The sequence below is a fragment of the Lichenostomus cassidix genome, chromosome Z (genome assembly GCF_008360975.1).
Source record: "Lichenostomus cassidix isolate B80296 chromosome Z, HeHo_3.0, whole genome shotgun sequence".
Classification (NCBI taxonomy): Eukaryota; Metazoa; Chordata; class Aves; order Passeriformes; family Meliphagidae; genus Lichenostomus; species Lichenostomus cassidix.
This window is the reverse complement of record NC_139511.1, coordinates 49,165,626-49,190,418: the sequence shown is the minus strand read 5'-3', so window position 1 is coordinate 49,190,418 and position 24,793 is coordinate 49,165,626. Positions and strand designations below refer to the sequence as shown.

General features: G+C 39.2%; 1 protein-coding gene across 4 annotated transcripts in view; it reads left to right on the top strand.

Annotated features, from left to right (window-relative positions):
- DOCK8 (dedicator of cytokinesis 8) overlaps window positions 1–24,793 on the top strand; it is an 86,390-nt gene that overhangs the window by 9,092 nt on the left and 52,505 nt on the right. The window contains exons 1-14 of one of the 4 annotated variants that reach the window (XM_085043234.1): window positions 280–467; window positions 6,475–6,577; window positions 10,794–10,969; window positions 13,903–13,974; window positions 17,296–17,419; window positions 18,159–18,371; window positions 18,768–18,853; window positions 20,008–20,074; window positions 20,330–20,479; window positions 21,097–21,177; window positions 22,005–22,164; window positions 22,773–22,912; window positions 23,146–23,239; window positions 24,376–24,538. In XM_085043234.1, coding sequence (XP_084899360.1) covers window positions 10,842–10,969; window positions 13,903–13,974; window positions 17,296–17,419; window positions 18,159–18,371; window positions 18,768–18,853; window positions 20,008–20,074; window positions 20,330–20,479; window positions 21,097–21,177; window positions 22,005–22,164; window positions 22,773–22,912; window positions 23,146–23,239; window positions 24,376–24,538 — 1,478 coding nt within the window. In that variant the 5' untranslated portion in view covers window positions 280–467; window positions 6,475–6,577; window positions 10,794–10,841. Of the gene's footprint in view, window positions 1–279; window positions 468–6,474; window positions 6,578–7,763; window positions 7,904–10,793; window positions 10,970–13,902; window positions 13,975–17,295; window positions 17,420–18,158; window positions 18,372–18,767; window positions 18,854–20,007; window positions 20,075–20,329; window positions 20,480–21,096; window positions 21,178–22,004; window positions 22,165–22,772; window positions 22,913–23,145; window positions 23,240–24,375; window positions 24,539–24,793 lie in introns of those variants that run through there. The other 3 variants (XM_085043232.1, XM_085043233.1, XM_085043235.1) reach the window with 3 other exon arrangements.

The window sequence follows — 24,793 nt, the reverse complement described above, 5'->3', positions numbered from 1 at the left end:
ACAAAAATAAAAATTGAGCTCTTGCCCATTTTACTGTGTAACAAACTGACAGCATAATAAAGTCAACGATTTCCTCTTCTAGATTTTTTTCTTTGTTCCCACACCATCTCTTGTAAGATCGTTACAAGTGTTTAATTTCATCCATCTTGAATGGGATCTTTATTGCTTTAGCTGATATAGAGTCTTAATGTGGTAGACCCCAAAGTGGGTGTGCGCCAGAGGGTGTACAGCCTACCTGAGCCAACAAGGAAACAGCAGCAGTTCAGATCGACCACTACTGTAAATAGTGACTGACAAAGCAGAGCTCTGGTGCCTTAAGGACTAATTAGAAACTTGGAAGAAAAACAGGCAGTTCCACTGGCAGTAAGAAAAGGAGATCTAAGCGAGATTCCCATATTTGCTAGTTAAAGATCTGGATCATTGCCCAAAACTTTGTGTGTGTTTGTGTGTGGGAGTGAAGGAGAGCGGTAGGTAATTGTTACATTTTTCTCTTCTAGAGCTTTTCAGTTGCTTCTTTTCAGTTTTAGCTAGAGAAGTTTCATCTTAGGCTCAGAAAAGAACAAAAGCTAGTTGTGAATTTTCTTTGTTGGTGTCAGATGAAAGGGATTACTCCTCAGAATAATGAAGGCTGAATATTTTACCTGTTAAGTACAATTTTTTACTACTTTTTTATGATTCTGCCATCTATGTACATTTAAATGTGAATGTTTCTCTGTCTTTGGGAATAGTTCTTGTACTCTCTTTTTTTTTGTTTTCATCTTTCCTTGCTGTCTAATTGTGTATGCAGCCCTTGCAGAAGACAAGTCACTGTTCCTCAGTCTGCTGGAAGGGATTGTAAGGTTGTTAAGGATTACTCTTTCTGCCTCCCTTCTAATAGTAAGTAACTTTGGCGAGCTTCATTCAGTAGGCATGTGGAGCATACGTTTAAAATAAGGCTTTTTCTTATGAAGTTTCAGATTTTCATTTACTAGGTGATCTTTAAAGCTGTTCTCTTTCTCTTGTATTTTTAAATTGTTGTTCTCTGTTTAAATCTTCATATTCTATACATACTAACAAAATACTCACTGTGCCTGCCTTTAAATGACATATTTAAAAGGCCTATATCATTGAGCAGAAATTAAAATGAAACTGCAGAACCAGCTTTATGCGTTATAAGCATTCATGTAATTTTAATAATAGAACCAGCATTATTCAGCCACAGATCTAACATACGTTAGAAGGAGAAAATAAATGGCTGTTTTATCTTCCTTTCCTGATACCTCATCTGGGCCAACCAATAACCCAAATCTCCAAGCTCCTGATCCTTCAGTGAGCTCTGCCCTGAGAACCATTTCAGAATTTGACCAACAAGATGAAATTAATTTTAAGAACCTCCAGGTGTAGTCTGTTACTTTGGTTGCACTGTTTTAATATATTATGCAAACTGTATGCTTTGCATTGGAGAGCATTTGTGAAATACCAGCTATGTCTCAGCGGTTTGTTAGCAATTGCTGGAGGTTTATGTCTACCTGTGGGACAGACACTGGTGAGATTCAGATTGAGTAGCACCAGTTTTGGGTTTGGGTTTTATTTTGGCTGGTTATTTTGCTACCCTCCAGTCCTATCTGAGTGGCTCAGGAAGTCTGGTGAGTTCCAGCTTTTTCAAGAATTGCATCAGAGAAGTATGTCATCATCATTGAGGGGCGAAGACATCACAGAGTGGAACAATGAGTTCCAATTAGCATAATTTTGTTCCAGCACTGTGGTTCAGCCAGGGACCTCAAATCTGGAAAATCCTTAGGTTGCTGCCATCTGCCATCTCTCTACGGGTCTACATTATCTTTCCACATGCCTTGTGAATGTCTACAAACAGTAAATTCAGCAGTGATCTTTGTGGAAAAGTGTTCACCAAATCTACACCTTTTTATTTTCAGCTAGTGAAAAGGAACAGCTATCAATGCAAGTGATCAGTAGAGCTATTAACACTGCGGAGTCCCACTGATGGTCTTTGAAACGGTTGCAGTTGCCCAGATGCTGTTCTCCAAGGTAGTTCAGGGACATCATCAGTGTGCTCAGTGTGCTCTTGTCATTATGCAATCACCATAAGGCTAATTAGAACCACAGAATGGTTTGGGTCATTAAGTACCTTAAAGGTCATCTAGATCCAGCCCTCCCCTTCATGGGCAGGGACACCTTTCACTAGACCAGGTTGCTCAAAGCCCTGTGCAATGTGTCCTTGAACGCCTCCAAGGTTGGGGCATCCACAACTTCTCTGGGCAATCTGTTCCAGTGCCTCACCACCTTCTGTGTAAAGAATTGCTTCCTAACATCTAATCTACATCTCTCCTCTATCAGCTTACAACTATTCCCCCTTTGTCCTATCACTATTTGCCGGTAGAAAAAGTCTCACTCCCTCTTTTTGCCATGGTCCATTTAGGTAGCAAAAGTCTGTGATGAGGTCTCCCCAGAGACTTCTCCCGGCTGAACAACCCCAGGTCTCTCAGCCTGTCTTTGTAGGAGAGCTTCTGCAGTCCTCTAATCATCTTCATGACCCTCCTTTGGACCTGCTACAACAGGTCCATGTTTTTCTTGTGCTAAGGACCCCAGACCTGGGCTCAATAACCCAGGCAGGTTGCACAAGGGCAGAGTACAGAGGCAAAATCCCTCTCCCTCACCCTGCTGGCCACAGTTCTCTGGATGCAGCCCAGAATGTGGTTGGCTTTATAGGCTATGAGCACACATTGCTGGGTCATGTCCAGCTTTTCATTCAGGAGGACTCCCAGGCTCTTCACCACAGGGCTGTTCTCAATGAGTTCTTTTCCCAGTCTACCCAAATCTGGGACTGCCCTGACCCAGGGGCAGCATTTGCATCTGGACTTGTTGAACATCACGAGGTGCTCATGGACCCACTTCTCAAGCCTGTCTAGGTCCCTCTGGGTGGCATTCCTTCCTTCTGCTGCATCAACTGCACTGCTCAGCTTTTTGTCATGTATAAACCTGCTGAGGGTGCACTTGATGCTACTGTAGATGTCATTGATGAAGACATTGAAGAGCACCAGTCCCCGGAGAGAGCCCTGAGAAACATCACTCCTCATCAGCCTCCACCTGGAAGTTCTGCAACTTGCTGGCTATATCCATCCAGCCAATTCCTTATCCACTGATTAGTCCATCCATCATAGCCATGGCTCTCCAATTTGGAGATAAGCTGTCACATGGGACAGTGTCAAAGGCCTTACAGAAACCCAGGTATATGACATCAGTAGGTCTTCCATTTTTCATCATTGCAGACGCTCCATCATACAAGGCCACCAGGCTGGTCAGTCACAATCTGTCCTTAGTAAAGCTGTGCTGGCTGCCTTGGATCACCTCCTTGTCTTGCATGTGCCTTAACACTGCTTCCACGAGGATCTGCCCCAGGATCTCCCTGGGCACAGAGGTGATGTCTACCATTCTGTAGTTGTGTGTATGTTCTTTTCTCCCCTTTTTAAAAATGAGAACTATGTTTTCCTTTTTTTCAGTCAACTGGGATTTCACCTGACAGCCATGAATTTTTAAATATAATGGAGAATAACTTTTCCTCAATACTGGCCAGTTTCCTCAGGACACTTTTAATGTTCTGCTGCTGTTGCAGAGGGAACTTTTTTCCTAATACCTTACTAGAGCTTTCTTGTTTCAATTTAAGCACATTACTTTTTCTTCCCTGTATGGACATGAACCGCTCACCATCTACGTATTGCTATCTTTTACATAGTCAAGGACAACTGCTGTCTCCTGTGAGTCTTTCCTTCTTGTGACAGATCTGGTTTTTCCAGTTTTTCCTCATGGGTCATCCTTCCCCAAGTTTTTAGCCTTCTGACTACTGTCTTTTAAGGTCTTTTAAATTTGTTTGCATATTACTCTGTGGTGCTATAAATGCATACATCAGCTTAAGCATGTCTCATTGGCTTAAATTAACAGAAATAACGTCACTTTTCCCTCAGCTGTGGTACTTTATAGGTAAGTGTCCCAGTATACTCTCTCAGTGTCTCTTCTGTGACATGGATATTTCTTTTAATAGTTAATTTCACTTTTTATATTTCTGCAGTTGATTTTTTTTCCTTCCTAAGTTTAGGGGTTTATGTTCATTTTTATTGAATCTATTGAAGGTGCACCAACAGTGCCCAAGGCAGATGGTTGATCAGAAAACAGGCATGTCATAGACAGAAGCTATTCAGGCTTTATCAAAGAGCCATCTAGAAGGACCTCTGTTTCCATCTTAGTTCTCAAATTTTCAAAAATTTCCATGCTGATCTCTGGCTGTTACACCCACCTTTTCTCCATGTTGGTGTGGTGAACTTGTGCTTCTGGTTTAGTGTCTTTTAGCTGTTGCAACTTTCCTCTATCTAATCCTAGTAGATCCAGCCAAAAATTTCTGAATTGGTTCAAACAAATGTTGCTGTTTTCTGTTATCCTTACTGTACATTCTTTCTTCAGTCGCAGAAAAACTACAAAGTTAGTCAACTGAATTATTCTTATCTGAAAGTCACCATTACAGATTACAAGGTTAATCATCCATTGGACTGATCTGGTTCCAGGCTCTATCAATTGGTGAGACACTGGAACTGATATCAATGCTCTTGAGAACTGTATTTGCTCTCAATTAACTGAGTTTGCCCAGGCTTTAAACAGACAGCAAATCTGGCCCTTCATCCATATGTCTGCTTCCTCTTTCATATTGAAAATTCATACAATTTCCTCCTTAAAGCATCTGATGACCCCATATTGGATATAATTTAAAGATGTCTTATATAATTGTTTACAGCAGCAACTTCTGCAATAGATTGCAACACAATTTTTACATATATTAAGCCGACATCTGCTGGTACCTCCACTATTTCCATCAGTAAGAGATACTTCTGCACGGGGTAGAAACTGACATGGTTTGCAGTAAAATAATAATTTTGAATAATTTGAATTTTGTACATGCATTCATTATCAGAGATTATTTGCAGTGGGAAATTGAGTAACAATAACCCTGATTTACAAGAATCTTTTCTTTTTAAAATAGGTCAAAGATAATCTAAAGAATACACAGACTTCATCACTTTCCCTACATGGCTTCTTGCTTATGTAAACATTGAATAACTTTTAAAAGATCTCATTTCTGATTTTTGGAATACCAGTGATGAGTAGGAAATTCTCTTCCAAATGGATCTCTTTACTTTCTCTGTAATTCTGGCTTTGTTCTGTCTGCAATTGCTGCTGTCTTCAGATTGGAACATTCCACTCACACCTGGTCTGGCCTTTTGATATAAAAGCAACTGTTTTCTTTTATGCTACTTTTATTTTCTAAATCAGGCCTAGTACCTCTGATACCTTCTATGAGGTGCCCGTCTCTTAACATGAGCAGCAATGTATTAAGTGAAATTTAGGTTTTCATCATGCTTGTTAAGAAAAGCAGCAGTAAGTGTCACAGATAGGTATAGTAGTCATAATAATCAAGAGGCCACAGAGGAGAAAAGGTGCAGACCAAACAGGCAAAACTGTCCTGTGGCATCTGGTAATTCTAAGATGCCTATTAATGCTTGCTGCAGCTGAAAGAGTCTCATATGGAAGGGAGTGTCTTCTTACTTCTGTCCTTTCCTGTTTCCCATTTGACTGCCCTGGTGGGCTGCAGGCTATTATTTTTACTTGGTATCTGCTTAGCTGCATTTTGTTTTAAAAGTCTTGTCCTGAACACTCATGTGTCCAAAATATAGTGTGGATGTTTTGTTACCATTTCATGGCTGATTATTCTTAAACTGATTATTCTAAATCTTATTAAATATTAATTTATTAATTTCCATGAAAAATGGCCAAGCTACTCTGCTGTATTTTCAGGGTATGTTATTATCACCCTAGAATTTCTGAAGAATTCAGTACTGGGCTCTTTCTGCTCCCACAGAAATCAGTTAATTGGCACTTGAGAAGTTTTTTCCTAAAATAATTCAGCTGATACAGTATAGGCTGATTTTTAAATTCCTTCTTTGGTTTGTCTTGGGCTTTTCACATCAATCTGCGTTATTAGCATATTTCTGGGCTTATGCTGTTATGTGAGTGGTAACATCTTGTTTTTATATCTTGATCAATTGAAATATTTGCTTATGTGATGTTTATTTTTCCCCTCTGCTTTATTATCCAGTATTTTTCTTTGCAGTAGTGAATCTGCAAGTATTGCTATGAAGTTTAGTCACACTTCACTTAAGGACAAGGTTATTCTTTCTTGCAAAGCCTTCCCAACTGTGAGGGTTGAAATATAATTATAAAAATCTGTTGGAAGAGTGACAGAATCTAAATTATATAGGACTGCAAATGTTTTATGAGATTTGCCTTTACTGAAAACTGAGAGGAGTCAAGACCGTTATCAAAATACATTTCTAAACACTGGGACAGGAGACTAAATTGGCTGAACTCTGGCATTTGGAATTTTTACAGAGAAAATTGTAACTATAACAGTTTTTCTCTCCTTAATTAAAGGCACTCCTCTGCAGAAATAAGAAAGCAATTTACTCTCCAACCAGGCTTTGCACAGTTCTGTCAACGAAGCTTGAGCACCCCTGGCTTTTCTACACTTCATGTGGTAAGTTCTGGGTTTATCTTCTTTACACAGGTTTGGCATCTACATTTTTTAACGGTTTTAAGTTAAATTAAATGATCTTTTTATGTTGTCTTGCTTTCCACTGGCTTCTACCTGAAACTGTTAAAAAATGCTCCCTGGTGAGCTGAGGAAGTAATGCATTTGAAAAACATGAGAATTTTCCTTGGAGGCTGGAACAGACAATCCCTCTGCATATTGCTATGAATCAAAGTTAATTAGTAAGTGTTGGAGTATATTACATTCTTTCCCTGATGGAAACATTCATCTTCTTCAAGTAAATGCTTTGTGTGGTGGTCCTTGTTCCTCCCCAAGTTTTATATAGTGGGCATGACTCCATATGGTCTGAAATTTCCTGTAGTCAGCTGGGATCACCTGTCCCAGCTGTGTCTACTCCCAGCTTCTTGTGCACCCCCTGTCTCCTCGCTGGTGGGGTGGTGTGAGGAGCAGAAAAAGCCTTGGCTCTTTGGAAGCACTACTCAGCAATAATGGAAACATCCTTTTATTATCATCACTGTTTCCAGCACAAATCCAAAACATAGTCCCATAATATTTATTATGAAGGAAATCAACTGTACACCTGCCAAAACCACCACAGGTCAATGAATAAAGAGAAAAAAAAGAAAGGTTGAGGCTCAACAAGCTTGATTTAATACACAGTTTCCAGAGCTATCAGCAGGGACAACATGGTGACTGTTTTTCAGTGCTGTAGAGTTTGCTTGTTTAGTGAGAAATGCCGAAGTATGCCCCAATTGGCATACATATAATTGAGTCAACTGTTGTGTCCCCAAATCATCTTCAGCCTTCCAAGTATACACCCTCTAAAGAAGTCAGATCATATGATAATGCCTTTATGACAAAGGGAAAAAATGCCAGATCTTTTTATTGCCTTTCAGCAGCATAGGAATTCTACAAACGTACTATGCCATAAATTAAACTGACTATAATTTTGGCACTCTCCCTCTCCCTACCCTTTAAATTTTTAATTCTTTTTGAGAGAGCTGATAAGTAGAAGCAGGAAGAGTCTTTTTGCACCAGTGATTGTGAAAAATGTAGAACACTAGAGGCAAGCGGTTGCTTTTCCTGTGTCAGGGCCTCCCGCCACTACTCACTTCCTTAATCTGAAGCGCTGTGGTTTAACTTGTTCCTTGTGATTACTCAGCCTGACGAGGCCAGGTCCCTTCTGCACGCAGACAACCGCTTGTTTTACCATAAAACTCAGTAACACTTCATTTACCAAGTATTACGCCGTAGCTGCCATTTTGTGTGGTGTCACAATCTACATGCCTCTAATTCATCATCCTTAAAAAGGTATGTTTTGCAGTAATGATTTGTGGCATTTTCTGTAGAAAATTGTTTTGCACATTTTTGTGCTGTGTGAAAAGGAGTGCTGGCTTCTTACTTAAAGCATTATCTCTGTTTCCTTTGAAAAGTTGTGCCAGTTGTTAGGGACACCATTACCCTCCACCTGCATTTACTTTTTACATTATCTTTTTATACATTTTTGTCAAATTTACAATAGTCAGAAGCACATATTTCTGGTGATTAAAAGTTATTATTACCACTTGAACTAGAAAAAGAAGACACAATGAAGTGCAATGGATTTGACTTGTCAGTATGGAAAAGGGTGACTTCTGAAAGGAGGTGCAATGCTTAAGCAAAAATTAGACTGTATTCAGCAAAATTATTTTGTTGCAAAACATTACATCTTCAGCAACTGAAAATATGCAGTATGCCTTTGTATACTTCAAGCTGTGTTTTACTTTAACCTTCTGAGAATTACTTTTTTTAATAGATCTAAATATATGTTATAAATATTTGCATTTATTATATATTATTTATTTATTTCTTATATATTTTATATATATTTTGATCTACAAATCTCTATATAGACCTACTTACATATCTATATATGAACATGCAGTGTTTTACCCACTGGCAGTACAGTAAGTGAGCTTCAAAGATATTTCGCTGATAATTAATTTTAAAAAATAGCAAAAAAGTTTAGTATTTACTGATAATTATTGATCTGGCATGTTCAGCACTACACTAGGTGCAATCCAGAGATAGTGCTTAAACTAAAAACTAGCACAGTGTATTTCTTTAGCTGGTTGCCTCATAATTTGATGTACTTGCTTGTAATGTTAGGTTTTCCCTTTGGTTAAAAAGAGCAAAGAAAGGGAAATATTTTTCAGAAAGACATTTTTGATAGTTCAGTTGATGCCTTAAATGTACAGGCAGAGGGGTGAGCTGAGAGACTGTATTTATGCAGAGACCAATATAGTTTCACTATAAAAGGGGAACCAAGGGTAGGGGGTGGTACTTGGTTGTGTTCAAAGGTCTGTACTACAGTATTTGCAGGAGTATTTACCACATCTGAATTTTTTTTCAGAAGTTTAAATTGGTTTGCTTCTCCTAGATGTTTCCAGCACATTTCTTCTAAAATGTGCTTCATTTTCTTCAAGATGTTTCTGTATTTTTGTTATCTGAAAAACTTCCTCACCTATATTTCCAGAATGCTAAAAAGGTTCCAAAGTTTGTATTTACCACTAATCATTTTTAACACATCCTCTTATGTACTGTGGTTGACGTGGCATATTAAGCGTGAGCCATTTTAGTTCAGAGTTACTGAAGCTTTGCCACTGTTGAGCCCCTTTGCATGTTTCATAAATTGAGAAATATCTCATTGCTCTGTTGAGCTAAAATTCCTGATGTTGTAGATATGACAGTGGTATGCACTGGTGTCACTTCATACTCAGGCGACACTCCTGTCGACTCCCATGAGAGCCTGCCCAGGACTCAGTGTTAATGAGGCAAAACTTGCTGATTTTTGCCCACAGATTTTTCTTCTGTGCAGAAGAACACTGGAGCATAAGGATAGCTTAAAAATACATTGGATGAGACAGTAGGCAGAGTAACATTGAATATAAAGGCGTGTTGATACCAAGGACATGGCATGCCTTCTTTTCCCCACAACACATCAACAGCGTCACAGAGGTGTATTTTGCTGGCAGCTTCAGAAGACAGCCTTATGAAAGGTATCTGGGCTAACCACTACAATGCAATCCTTGCTCTTTACAGACAAGGATGATTTGATAGCTGGTTTGTGCTAGAATTCTTCCTCTTAGTAAATACGTTATTCCAGTGCTATTATTTGAATGCTGCAACTAATTTTCTTCACTCTGTGATGAGGCATCATCAGCCTTTCTGGAACTCACAGAACATAAACTATAGGTTTTCTAAAGCTGTAGTTTTTAGATCTATTTTTTACTTGTCAAGAAAATCAATGATAGGAGAATCTAGTCTCTACTCAACCAGACAAGTATTATATTTCCTAAAGATATACAGGGTATTTGTCTTGGCTGCATAGAAAGTAAAATAATTATCAGTTTTATCTATACATAAAAGACAATTCACTTTTAATATGTGAAGTCAAATTTATTTATATGTAGAACATCTCTGGGCACCAAGTCAAACAAGAGTTTCTGCCTCTGTTTTTGACACTAAACAGATAAAAAGCAGCTTAATGTCATGCATGAGTTGTAGAGATTGTACTTGTTTAACTTAGTTCTGATTGGACCTTCTGTTTAAGAATGGCTAATTAAATGTAATGAGATACAACTGCTGTCTATCAAAGTGCAATGCCATTTACTGTAGAAATAGGGAATATCTAAGGCTTTCAGTAATAACTTAGTAGTACCATGTAATCTTTTAAAAGTACTGTACAAACCCTTGACAAATACAGTAAATTAAGAACTCCAGTAATACACAAGCCAGCAACATTCAGAGATGAAAAACAGGAATTTCTTCTGCTTATGAGTGTATATTGCCCTCAACTTTGTTTGCAGTTGAAAGCACAGAGCATTCCTAATAGTGTCTTTCAGGTACAGCACTTCAAATGAGTGCATCTTCATGATGGCAGCAGCCACAGGGATTAGAGTTTGTTCTTAGCTCTGTAACTTAGAGTAACTTCCAAGACTTGTTATTCCTGGTGTGTTTGGTCTGCTTTCTCCTGTCCATCAGTACTGTCGTTTTGGTCACCCCCCTTATATACCCTTTCTTGTTCCTAGGTTAGAAGGTTAGAAGTTTGTTTCCAATGTGTAGTAAATAATGGGACAATTGCAGTAATTAAATAAATAAGCCAAAATTATCAAGAAGAACCTTCTGTTGCTAAAATAAATGCCTCTTTATTTCTCATCAGCCTTCCTTTTATGATGCAGTAGACCCAGTAGATTTTGAAGGCTTCCTCATGACGCAGCTGAACAACTTGGACGCAGAACTAGCACAAGAACTTGGGGACTTTCCTGAAGATGATCTGGATGTTGTCTTTACACCCAAAGAGTGCAGGACTTTGCAACCTTCTGTGCCAGAAGATGGGTAAGGAGAGTTTCTGTCCTTCTGAAAAGCTGCACGTTTAAAAATAGTTTTGAAGGCACAGAGCCAAACTCCTTACTCATCCATTCAGCCATTACACAGTTGCTGAACTTCAAATGTTTGAACTTTGCCACTGATTCTGTTAGGCCTGTTTGCACACTTAAAATTATGCAAGTGTTTACACAACTTGCTAAGCCTGTTGGTAGTGGCAGAAGTGAGGTAGAAATAGACCAGGAAGAAGAATAAAGGAGGGCAGGAAGATAGTAAGAAAAATAATTTTTGCAGCTGTGATACCAGAGATGAAAGTTGATTCTGATCATGTAAGAAGCACAGTATTGAGGTTTGGGGGTTTTTTTATGCCTGTTGTGTGTTACATGGCATTGATCAGATCCCTTTCTTGCTTAAATGGGAGGAAACAGTTCATACTTCACAAAGTTTGGGAAGGGGGTGAGTGTTAATTTCTAGTGTAGAAGTCACTTGTGGTTTCAGACTGACATTGATGAAATAATTACACTGTTTTCAACAGCTTTGATTAAATAGGTAGCATGTGCTGACACTGGTGCTCAGTGGTCCTGCAAATATTTAAGCTGAATTTAAAAACAGGCACACTATGAGCAAATTAATTTTTTCAGAATGAGAATATCCATTGGAAAGTTTTCTGATGTGGTTAAGAGAGTCTATGCATTGTATACAAAATACTCTTCAAGGACTGTTTCACTGTAAATGGTACCTTTAAGTGGAACTCCAAAGGCTTGTTGAGTTTTGAAAGCAGTAGAAGTGAGATAAATGTGAAGACAGCACCAGTTAGCCCCAAACTGCTACGTCTGCAGAGATGGCTAACTGTGTAATGTGTTTGGGATGGAGGCTGGCTTCTTCCAGTATATTCAGGAAATGGACAGCACAGGCTATATTCTGTGCTGTGCTGAACTCCAGTGCTGAAGGGAAACAGGCTTAGTTTATGGTCTCCTGGCTCACAGGGTAGATCTGCATCCCCCTCTGCTCCTGCAAAAGTTCCTACAGGCTGTGTTAATTTATACCAGCCAGCTGTTCAAACTAGACCCCTATACAACAGCAATATTTGTTCAGTGTTTTTTGCCCAACATACCAAATGCAATGAGGCTAAGCAGGAAACACAGCTTGTGTGACTTTTGCCAGCTGTAGTCTAGCTGAGAACCCCCCTCTCTAAGCAAGGTTTCAGTCTGCAAGTTTCTTCTTGGCCCAGTGCTTCTCTCAAGAAGGTCAGGACAACAAAGGCAGTAGAGATGAGATGCCATGCTAGGTCACCTGAGAACTCTTTTAATCACTCATCTCCTCAGGGTTCTTTTAACATTTGCACAAAAGGTGATTTTCACTTGAAGTTACTCACAGAAAAAGTTCCAATCTTTACAATAAATTCTTGTTTTCCTGAGTATTTAAAAGAGAGAATGGATGTGGGACACAATGAATGTTTAGCTGCTTGACATTCCCATTTATTTAAATGATGGACAAAAATATTGAAATAATTATTGAACTTCTGAAATTATATCTAAAATATTACCATTTCCGAGCATACTTCCCACCATACCTGATGTTTAAAACAGCAGTTACCTATTTGTTTTTCCACTAGGTGACCATGCAGGCACATGCTGTACAATCAGTTTTAAGCCTGATTTGCAGTACAAAAACATTAAGGGTTTTATAAGGAGTCTGTGGCAAAGCTCAAATACTTAATATCAACAAATCAGCTTTCAGTAGGTTTTTTCACACCGCGCTTGCCATGGTGCCATTCACATTGCTATCATTGATATTCTGTGCTTTCATGGAAAATCCTGGTCCAGGATGTGTTAGAGAAGGTGGGAGCACAGGAGGGGCATGCACCAAGGATTGGCCTGCAGGCAGTGCAGGCTTTGATGTCTTTGTGCACCAAGAGCAGGAAACAGGTACCACTGACTAAACTGGGTTAACGTGCTGCCTGCCAGCAAACACACCTTGCAGCTGCACCAGAGGCAGAAGCCTCCAGGGGCAGAAGCCTCCAGGGGCAGGGGCACACAGCAGCCTGGCGTCAGCCAAGGCTCTGTCCCACCGTGCACACACGGGCCCGAATCAGCTGTTACCTGGCCTCGGTAACCTGCTGCAAATCTGTTAAGAGTTCAGCGTGGAAAGTGCTAAAAATTACCATACTTTTCACCCATTTCTATATTGAATGTGTGTGCTACCTACTCTTTTACTCACTTGGATTGCAGAATGCCACAAATTATTTTGGAACGGGTCATTAAAAATTTTAAGAATAGGGGTAGGAGACTTACGCTACAACATGACTACATGAAATTCATGGAAATTGTCTTTGGCTGATAGAATTGCAGTTCCAAACAGTATCTAGTCTATCAGGCAGCACTGACAAGCCTTTACATTAAAGGAGACTTATTTGAAAAACAGAAAATTAAATTATAATGTATTCTTAGACCTTGAAGTTCTGCTATGCTATCTGAATAAAAGTTTAGGGTCCCTTTTTAGATTTTTCTTCATTTCTGTGAGAAAAATTGCACATACATAAAAACTATGTATTTTCAAGAGTCCAGGAGCTGAGGCCTCAGAAAAAAAATCTCTATATTGTGAGACTTCTTGTCAAGTTTTAAAAGTTACAAGGTTGGGTATGTTATAAAATTTATTTAATTTCACTATATTTTATAGCAACATCATACATTCATACATAGGTATTATGGCTACCTCTGTTTAAAGTATGTTTGTGAATTTATCAGCACAGTAATTTAAACCTGCATCAGGGAATTCATGCAATACACAGGATTTTTTAAACCTCAAACAATAGTTCAGCAGTAAAATAATTTTTCAGGAGAGGATTAATAGAGAGGCCTTCATCTGACTAGCATGTTCAGATAAATGTCCTGAAAGTATGACTTTGGTGCTAAAATATTTACAATATGTTGCTTTTTCCACAGGGTTGAACTGGACTCACATGTTAAAGACTGTGTTCATACTTACATCCGTGAGTGGCTGATTGTGAATCGAAAGTAAGCTACATAAAACTAAATAAAATCAAAAATACTTTGCATCTTACTTATCAGAGAGGAGGTGTTTGCTGTTATAAGTTACCCTAATTAATAATGATTTTGATCAGTGATTGAAGATAATAACTGACTTTTCAGTAGTATAAATAACTACATTGTTTTGTTTGAGATAGTGAGAGTTGCTAAATACTGTTGCATTTGCTTCTTAATTATCAGGAACTCTGGGAATGGATGGGATGTTGATGAGAAAAAATTCACATCAACTTTCTGTAATGATGATTTATCTTAATCAGGAATACTAGTACTATTTGATCCCACTGAAAGGAAAGATAACAGTGATAAAGGTTACGTTTGCATCCTTTTCTCCTGTTCATGCCCTGAAAATTCAACATTATCTGATTTCTAATGGTGTCTGAAAACTCAAGAATTATGGGCTTTCCCAGCAATGACTGAGTGTATTCATAGGATTATCTGTGTTATACCAAAATTTATTATTTTACATCAGTAAATTATTTCTGCACTTGAGGTCAGTGTAATTCAACACACAGAATTGGGCCTGTGGACATTATGAGTGACTTAATTTCCTTTAGTTTTGTTTATTATATATATGTAAATATAGATATATATATATATATATTTTAATTCTGTTCTATTCCATTTCATATGTTAAATGTGAAGGAAACTCTCTGTCATTACTCTCTGTGCAGGGGTGTCTGTCCCCAGAATATTAGGGGAGTCTGTGGGATGTCTTGTCTCCTTCCCCACCCCATCATCCTGTTCTCCAGAAAGAGGTTTTTGGAGATCTGTTTTTCTGACCTCTTCCTCTTTGTCATGCACTCATGCCCAGCTCTTGAGAAGCAGAAGCAGCTGGTGGTTGAGTGCTGTCACATTTGCTGCCATTTCGTTGTGCTCCTTCACTCACCCTTGTTACTCTGTGTTTGTCTGACACCATGCACTTCAGCAGTCAGTGCCTTATGCATTTACAATTGTAAAGGAATTGCACTGTTTAACTGTGCAGCTTGTGCTCCTCAGCAGAGCAGCTCCTGCAGGTTATTAAGAGGCTTCCTCCAGGGGTGCTGATGAAATTGATTGAATTCTCAGAACTGTTCCACAGTGAGTCACTAAAAATAGGCTAGTGGGTTTTGCGGCCTCTCCACCTGCAGCACTCAGAGCAAAGGCATTAACTCTTTCCCACAGTACTGTTCTGAGCGTGCTGTATAGAGCCAGTGTGCAGCTTTGTTTGTGCACAGGAGGAGGGAGTGAGCAGCAAAGTAGGACTGAGCAGTAAAGTAGGTGAGGTGAAAAATAGAACATAGCTATTTTTGCACTTAGGTGTGCTGGTGGAAATGTGAATGGAACCATAGAAATACACATATGTGAGAAGTTTTGCTATGTGTTTTACTATTTCATTCATTTAGGTGAGGTACATTTGCATTCAAAATCTTTATTGAGCAGTTGACTCTGTGGTAAACACGATGATGGACTTTACCAGAGAGCTGAGCTTTGGCAGCTGTTGCTAACATTGCAAGCAAGTTACTAAAAATTGCAAAGAACAAGACAATACCAAATATGCTGCAGTGTCACATAAACCTGTCATAGATTGTTATTGGGAATCTTGTGTTATGCTTGGACACTTTTTCAAAACAGGCATGAGAGGAAGATATCAAGAGAGAAGTGAGAAAAAAGTAAGTGTAGAAGGCTTTCCATTGTTTTAAGAAAGGCTGGAAAAACTGTAGTTGCCTGCTTGGAAGACATTTTAGGACAGGTTGCTGAATATATGGTCTGATGAGCTATGGATGAGAGAAGTGTGTAAGTGACTTTGATCCATTAATGAATGTGAAGGTTCAGAACAGGACATTGAGGAGTCGTCAGTGGGTGGCATGAGCAGTGGTCATCCTCAGGCCCCAAGGCAGAGAGGTGTGTGACAGAGAAGCTGGGCACAGCCAGAGTCCATGTGGTTTCATAGGAGGCTGAATGGGAAGCTTGTGCCTGTCTGTTTCTCCTTTCACTTGTCCTTTGTTCTTTTTCCTCATCTCATTTTCTTAATTCAGTGTGTACCTGTTAAATTGACATGTGTGCTGAAAGCATGGTTTGCCACTTGGTGAGTTTTAATTGTTATCATGCTTTTCAAAATAAATAAACAATATAAATAAAATTTCCAGGAGTACTTTAGGGGAAAGGCATCTCTAGTATAGCTTTTACACCACAGGGAAAGCGTGAACTCTGGTGCATAAATTTCTCCATTAATCATTTGTTTGCCTCCGGAGGCAGTGAACAAAATAATCTATACAACCTCTTTTGGATTCTTAAATGTCTTAAAATCATGCAGAATTTCTGTCTTCCATTCTGGATGATTACAGTGCTTCCAAAACAAGGTCACTTCCAAGGAGAGCTGGGATTGTCTTTTTATGACCAGTTTTCATAGCAGTGAACTGGCAAACAATTAAAATGCAAACAATTAAAATTAAAACACATCGGAGCATATAATTCAGTTACTCCCAAAATGTAATAAAAAGTTGTCTCCCTGATCAATAATTGCTTATTGTATCTTCTTTATGAAAGTACTCAGATGTTCAGTCATTGCCTTGGGAGTGTTATGGAAAGGAAAATGAATGAAGCAGCATGTTGTAAATAAGGAGGCTGATTGCAAAAATACCATGACAGGATTTAGCAAATTGCATAGTAAAGTGAAAGAAACAGAGCTCTGGATGTGTCTAACACCTTTTTTTGGGGGGGCACCTGCTGTTTTTCTCCATCTGTCTCAAAAAAGTAACTTGAAATTGCAGGTAATTTTTTCAAAGTTGCTGGCATGTCATTGTGGCATAGAAATAGCCCTCTTCAAAACCAGGCATTGTTTGGAAGGTTTGCTGCATGTGATTAACCAGGGATACTATCTAGGTCCAGGATAAGAGCAGTAAGCACATTGATGTATATAATTGAAGAAGCCAGCCAAGAGATAAGTGATCCTGATCCATGTTCTTAAGGTCACTGAAATAATCACCATGTCTGATGAGGAGATCAGAGCAGAACTTGTACCTAGGTTAGGCTTTCCTGCTGTCTCAGGCTTATAGTCTATACAAAAGTGATCTGAATTAATTCTTTTCCTTTTAAAACTGCTCTTAATATAAATTATAGAGTTGCAATGATGTGTTAAAACAAGATAAAGCTGTGAAATGTCACATTTTTGCATAAAAATTGTGCTACACTGCTTTTTGCAGAACAACCATTCTGGGTTTTAAATAATTTTTTCTTTGTCTTGTGTGTTTTATTTTCCCTTTGTGCTTCCTCATGTTATCTTGACTTTCTCGGGCTTCTCCATGAAAGGAACCAAGGGAATTCAGATATCTGTAGCCTGAAAAACAAGGGATCCCGTAAAGATTTTCACAAAACTCTTCAAAAGCAAACATTTGAATCAGAAACATTGGATTCTGGTGATGCAACTCTTCAGGTACATTCTCTTCACTTTGGGAAAAGTGATCAAATACATCAGTTTCCCTCAAAAGAAACATCTGGTGTGACATCCCCTTGAATGTTGTGTGCTGTTTTGGTCACTGCAATATAAGAGAGATATAAAGCTGTTGGAGAGCGTTAAAGGAGGAAAACAGAGGTGGTGAAGAGCCTTGAGGAGAAGCTGTATGAGGAGCAGCTGAGGTCACTTGGTCTGTTCAGCCTGGAGGAGACTGAGGGGAGACCTCATTGCAGTTACATCTTCCTCACGAGGGGAAGAGTAGGGTAGACATTGATCTCTTCTCTGTGGTGATCAGTGACAGGCCCAAGGAAATGGCCTGGAGCTGTGTCAAAGGAGGTTTAGGTTGAATATTAATAAAAGGTTGTTCACCCAGAGGGTGGTTGGGCACTGGAACAGGCTCCCCAGAGAAGTGGTCACAGCACCAAGCCTGACAGAGTTCAGGAAGTGCTTGGACAATGCTCTCAGGCACATGGCGTGATTCTTAGGGATGATCTGGTGCAGTGCCAGGGGCTGGACTCAATGATCCTGGTGATCCCTGCCAGCTGAGCATATTTGGTGATTCTGCAATCCCTGTGATGGCATCAAGCAGAGCACCATGCTCGCCCTTAGGCTTCGTGGCAGAGGCAGCGTTAAGATCCCCTCTGCCAGACCACCAAGAGCCATTTCATGACACACCAGTGCCCAAGCCACAGCTTGCCATTTCCTTTTTTCCCGGCAGGTGGGACCCCAACAATTGCATGCTGTCGCGCAGGAGGCCCCAAGGACAGGCGCTGCCTGCTCCGACCTGGAGCTGCGCAGCCTGCAGCCGGACCCGCGGCTGGAGCACCTGCTGCGGCACGTCAGCGCCGAGGAGTTCGAGAGGCTCAACGAGGAGGCGCGCCGCACCGACAGGCACCCCGAGCTCCTCGCCCTCTACCCCTCCGTGGATGAGGTGAGCAGGAGGCTGGTTGTCCCCATGGTCTGCCCCAGCTGGCTGTCCCAGCACTCCTGAGGTTAAAGATGCACCACAGTAGAAAAACATTATTCTGCTCTCAGTGTGGGCCAAGCCACATGCTGGTGATGTGGCTTTGTCAGGGTGTCACCTTTTGCGTAGCTCATACTTGGGTCCACTGCTGTAAATGTTTGGTGTAAATGCCAGATAGGGGTCAGGAACATAAACATTCAGAAATAATAAATCTATTTTCTTTCATCTCTGGAGAGATTAAATGCCCACTGAGTGGGGGAAGATGCTAGTCTGAATCAGTGGCCCAGCTATTGTCACATGAAGGTTTTATGCAAGTGTATAAATTTACAATTGTTTTAATTGGGTATTACTGTTTAATGACAGGAAGATGCAGTGGAGATACGGCCAGTGCCAGATCGCCCAAAGGAACATCTGGGCAACAGGATTTTGGTGAAGCTGCAGACTCTGAAGTAAGTATCTTTCCCAAGCTTTGCTCACCATTTCTCAGTTCAGAACAGCGTACAGCCGCCCACCCTGTTACACCATTGCAGGTGTCCTATTCAGGGGCATTCACTGCTTGAATGCTCTTTCTTAGTGTAGCAGAGGAGTATTTCTATCTATCTTTACAGGAGTCTTTCACTTGCCAGGGTGAAAAGGAGTTGGGAATCAACCCAAATTATATATTTAAAAAAAAAAAAAAAAAAAAAAAGCGATTGGTGTCCTACACACTACTGGACTTTCATTGTAGTTTAATCCCAAGGCCCTCATAGCCATTCGCTGACTTCGCCACCAACAGAGGTCGGGGAGAGAATTGGAAGAATAAATCTGGAGAACTCAAGGGTTGAGACATAGTTTAATAGGGAAAGCAGGTGGCACACAGACAAGCAAAGGAAAATGAGGAATGAATTCACTGCTTCCCATGGGCAGGCAGGTGTTCAGCCATCTCCCAGAGAGCAGGCCCACACATTACTTGAGAAGACAAATGCCAGCACTACAAATGTTCCTCCCACTTCCTCCTTCTTCCCTGCTCTTTATACACTGAGTATGATGCCACATGATCTGGAATATCCCTTTGGTCAGTTTGGGTCACCTGTCCCAGCTGTGTCTCCTCTCAGCCTCCCAAGCACCCCCAGTCCCCTCACCAGTCTGGATGTACCAAAAGCAGAAAAGGCCTTGGCTCTTGCAAGCCCTGCTCAGCAATAGCAAAAACATCTCTGTATTATCAACCCTGTGTTCAGCACAAATCCAAAACACTATCCCCTAGACTCTGAAGAAAATTAGCTGTGCTCCAGCCAAATCCAGCACAACTTTATAAATGGAAAAAAAAGTCAAGATACAATAATTTTTAACTGATCTCTGAGACCACCTTCCTGTCAAATTTAGAAAATGCATTGCATGCAGTTTACTGCATGCAGTTTACTTCCTTTCCTCTTGACATCATCTAATATAAGGCACTAATAAAAAAAATCCTCAAGACTTTGAGAGAGCTGAGATCTGGAACTAAGTATTTCTCTGTATTTTTTGATGGAAGTGCCAGTAAGAATATAACCCTTTCATTTTTTTTATTGTACATAGCCATACTAATGCAGTATCAATCAGTGTTTTGTGTGTCTTTCCCTAACAGGTTTGATATAGAGATAGAACCTTTGTTTGCCTGCATAGCTCTCTATGACATAAAGGAAAGAAAAAAGGTAAGTGTGCACACAGCATTTTTGTTCAGTTGGCCTGGGTTTTTATCTCTGGAGTAATCACTGAGGAAAACTTACAAAAAACTTGCAACTTTTTTACACATGCAGTCTGATCCAGGATTCTTTTTATTTAGCCAAAGTCACATGCTTGCAATTGTTTATTTTGTAGTTCTAGTTACACCTTTTGACTTGTTTTGAAATAAAATTTGAAGCATTTTTGCTTTGCAATATATTTTAATCATTTTTTTTCTTTTCAAGATCTCAGAAAATTTTCATTGTGACCTCAATCCTGATTCGTTAAGAGGATTCTTGCGTTCTCATACACCCTCCATTGACTTGTCTACTCAGGCCAGATCAGCAGTATTTTCTGTCACTTATCCCTCTTCAGATATATACCTGGTAGTAAAGGTATGTTACAGTGCTACTTTGATACCATTGTGCTTGTTCCCATCTATTCCTGTTGTCTGAGTTCATGGAACTGACAAACATGGCTTTTGTCTAGATGAGAAGAATTCTGATAGTTTTTAATAGTAGCATGTGAGCAGGTGTCCAATGGTATATGTCATTCTCAAGCTAAGAGGTTTTATTAACATCCTGTGTACTAGCTCTACTTAGAATTTACTACCTCTGCCTAAGAGAAAGTAAAAATACAATGAAATAAGGCACTTTCAAAAATTTTATTTACGCTCTGTGGAGGCTTTTTGGCATTGGTTTAGTGCACTTCACATAATTTTGTGTGCTTAATTCTGAAACTGAGTTAGCCTGAACCACTTTATTTGGAATATGTTAATTTCAGTGAAAATGCAGTAGTAACTGATTGGCAGTGTTGTTACATATATGTTTTCTGCCTTCAAACAGATGGAAAACTAGGAGTTTTAGTATTGGTTAGTCCATAAACACAGTTTTAAGATGTTATATACTACTATATATCTAGGCAGGCTCTATCAAATTGCTAGAGAAACAACATGTTATTATTTGGGTGATATTTTTCCTTTGTGAGTATCTTATTTTACTGGTTTTTGTAGATAGAAAAAGTGCTTCAGCAGGGAGAAATCGGAGACTGTGCAGAACCCTACATGGTTCTTAAAGAAAGTGAGGCTGGCAAGGTAAGTAAATAACTGTAAAGAATGTTTCCATCAAAAAATGCATGCGCAAGGGAAAAAAAGAAGAAAAAAACAGAGAAGGAGCAGATTCTTTGAATTAGAATTGAATACCAAAAACACTGGATGGAAGCCCAGTTAGAGCATCCATGGTGCGAGCAGTTTGATGTCTGTGACTGACAGAAAGAAATCGGGAGAAAGCAAGGTGCATTTTCATTACTAACCTCTTTGGAAATCAATACTGACAAAGTCTTGAGTCATGAAGCAGATAGGGGTGAGCAAAGGGGATGACTGAAATGCAGAGTTTCAGAAATATTTGTGTCCCAGAAACATATTAGTGACTCAGATGGGCAGACAGCCTGTTGTAGTGTGCAGCTGGCCAGCTCAGTGCTGTTGTCCATGGATAACCTGAGTTCTGTTCAAGGAATTCATGGTCATTTACCTACCTGGAACAGACTGACAAGGTTTGCTGGATTTCTTGCACACATCTCAGCTTTAGAATATTGCTTTCAGAAAAATATTTTTTCTGTATCTGATGAAAGAAGTAGAACCTGCTAGCATTTCTTTGTGTTTGTTCATTCTGGATTTGAAGATTACTACAGAAATATCGGCTTTCTCCATTTCTATGATGCAAATAAACTCCTTGAAAAGAAATTGAAGTGAATGTGCAAATCAAAACAGCTACCATTCTGTCAGTGATATAGCAAGGAAATATGAGGCAATACCAATGCAGAATATTTACTGAACTGTAAATATGTAACTCACATTTTTGTCTATGGTAGCATTAGAATAACTGATTGCTTTTTAAACAGTCATTATTTTCTTTGTCTCAGACAAAAGAAAAGATTGAAAAACTGAAAGCACAGGCTGAATCCTTTTGTCAGAGGTTGGGGAAATACAGAATGCCATTCGCCTGGATTCCCATAAGCCTAACTAATTTCTTCAACCTTTCAACTCTTGAACGAGAAATACCTGAAGCCGAAGGTTTAAACGGTATTTGTCCAACTTTTCTAAGTAAGGCAAAATTACTTTTCAGTAGGACTGAGTATAGGAAGCAATGTCATTCACTCTGGCATCAAAAGTGCATCACAGGTTCAAAGTCATATCTTGGCAGCTTTCCTTTTCAGTCCTACAAACACTTACTAATTAATTGTGCTAACCATGTCATCTCTGCATATTTATTTTTATCTCTGCTAAATATTCTTTCATGGTTTAAGCCCAATTTTCATTGAACACTGGCTTTGTAGATGTAAAACTCCTTTTGCACCATGGAGTTAGCTAGCAATACTGGGCAATCAAAATACCAAACTTCTCAGTTTGCTAGGCAGGACCATTGTCCAATTGACCAGTGTGGTTTATAAACCATGAACTAAACATTTAAATACACTTTTTCTCTGCAGCAGAAATAATGTCACTTCAATAGGTGTGTCCTGATATTGCACTATTTCACATAGTCTGAAATAAAAGAAGTGGAAGTTTTAGGTACTCTATCCTGTGATATTGATGAGATGTTGCTATGGTTTTCTAGTGTATTCTGAGAATCTTTCTGCTGCTGCAAAAAGCAAAAAACAAGATGATATTAATTTAATTTCCCTTTGAAGGGAAAGGATCTACTAGTGACAAGAGGGCAACATTGCTGCAGTCGAGAAGGCTTTCTGAGAGAAGTTTCAACTCAGAGGACAACTGTCCAGCATCAAATTTCAAAACAACTTCTCTGACCATTGGCACCTTCTTTAAACAGGTACTGGATTCTCTTTAGCTCTGATTTCCTAAGACATTTTTCATCTATGTAATGTGAATTGTGTAAGGAAAATCTACCAGTGATATTGGAGTGGGGACAGAGGGTAACTGCAGTCAAGTGCATAGTAATGCACTTGCTTTGGATGCCTCAAGGACATGGTTCACTCACAAACCTTTTCTCAATGTTATAGAGTATTGTTATAAAGGTACTGACTATTGTATTTCTCTTGGTAGGAAGGAGACAGGCTCAGTGATGAAGATCTGTTTAAATTTTTAGCTGATTTCAAAAGATCATCTTCCTTGCAAAGAAGAATTAAGACTTTACCAGGTACAACTTATTTTTGGCTGGAAGATGTTATACGTATTTTTCTCCCCTAAACTGTCCTGTAAATTCCAATGCCAAAATATTGACTTGGGTTTAAAGCCCATAATATGTGCCATTGTGGAACTTCCTGGGTTCCTGGTGTCTACCTGAACACAGATACATTTGATTTTTTTTCTGCATGAATGAGTATGGAACTTCAGATTTAGCTTGATATTTTGTAATTATTTGCTTTTCTGACTAATTAACTATATATCTACTGGATATCTTTTTTTATTATTCAAATTGTTTGAAAACGGTGCTTTAAAGGAAATTGGTAGGATCCTTGCTTTGTCACTGAAATGCTTTGAAATGGTTCATATTTTATAGAGAAAGATTAAAAACACATTTCATCTTAGCTTGGTATTAGGGTCAGTGTTAGTTATCAAAGTAGAGAAGTACAGGCAGTGTTTAGCTGCTGTCAAACACCTGACCAGCTTAATTGTTCTTTTTAAGTAAATTACAGTTTGACCTTTTCTTTGTCATGGAGGAACCTTAAAAAATATGAACTGAAGGCAAAGCTGTTTTTCCTTTCTAGCTGATTGCCAGAAATGACAAGACTGAGCTCCACGAGTGGTTTTCACTTATCGCAGCAGAGAATTTAAATTGAAAGTCTGTTTATGCTGGGGTAAATGTTATCAGTATTAACTGTTCAACTGCTCACCACAGCAAGCCTAGCTTTCCTAGTGGGTGGTGCCTACTTTGGCAGAGATTAATCAGAGCAGACTCTGAGGGGGAGGGGGAGAAAGAAAGAACTGTATTAGATAGCACCCCTTTTGTTTGTCTCCCAGACAAATATATTACTTTTGTGTGAAAGACACTAGAACATCAGCCAGCATACAATATGCTTTCTTTCCTTCTGTTTCCTTTGAAAGAGTACAGGACAGACATAAAGAGCTATGTGCTGCCCTGATGTGAAGGGATGTGTGTAGGCTACTTCCTCGGTACCTTTCTGCTCTTACGCTTTTCTTCTCATGCACCCAAGATCCAGTTTGTATTTCTGTACTGTTGCTATGTAACCTTACATATTGTTATAATTTATCTTTTATTATACTCTGGTTATTTTTTTACTTTTAATAAGATTTTGTGATTTAATTTTAAAGGAACACTTAAACTGGAGATTTCCCCAGCTCCAGAAAACCTTGGTTGTTGTCTAACACCAGAACTACTCCCAGTGAAGCCTTTTCCAGAAAACCGTAATCGTCCTCACAAAGAGATTTTGGAATTCCCAATTAGAGAAGTGTATGTTCCCCACACCATTTATAGGTAAGAAATAACATATATTTTTAACATTTCTTAAATATATGTGATTCAGATAATTTTTCAGAAATAGAAACTGAAACTATTTTTAAAAAGGGATAAAGACTATGTGTTGGGCTGATATTTTAACCTTCCTAGCCATGACAAGATAAAATACCTGCAGGATATTCCATAATGTGTTTACTAATCTAAATGTGTTGTCTTTTGAAAAATTTTCTGTAACACAAAAAAAACCCCTTTAAAAATTTTCCTTGACTTGGC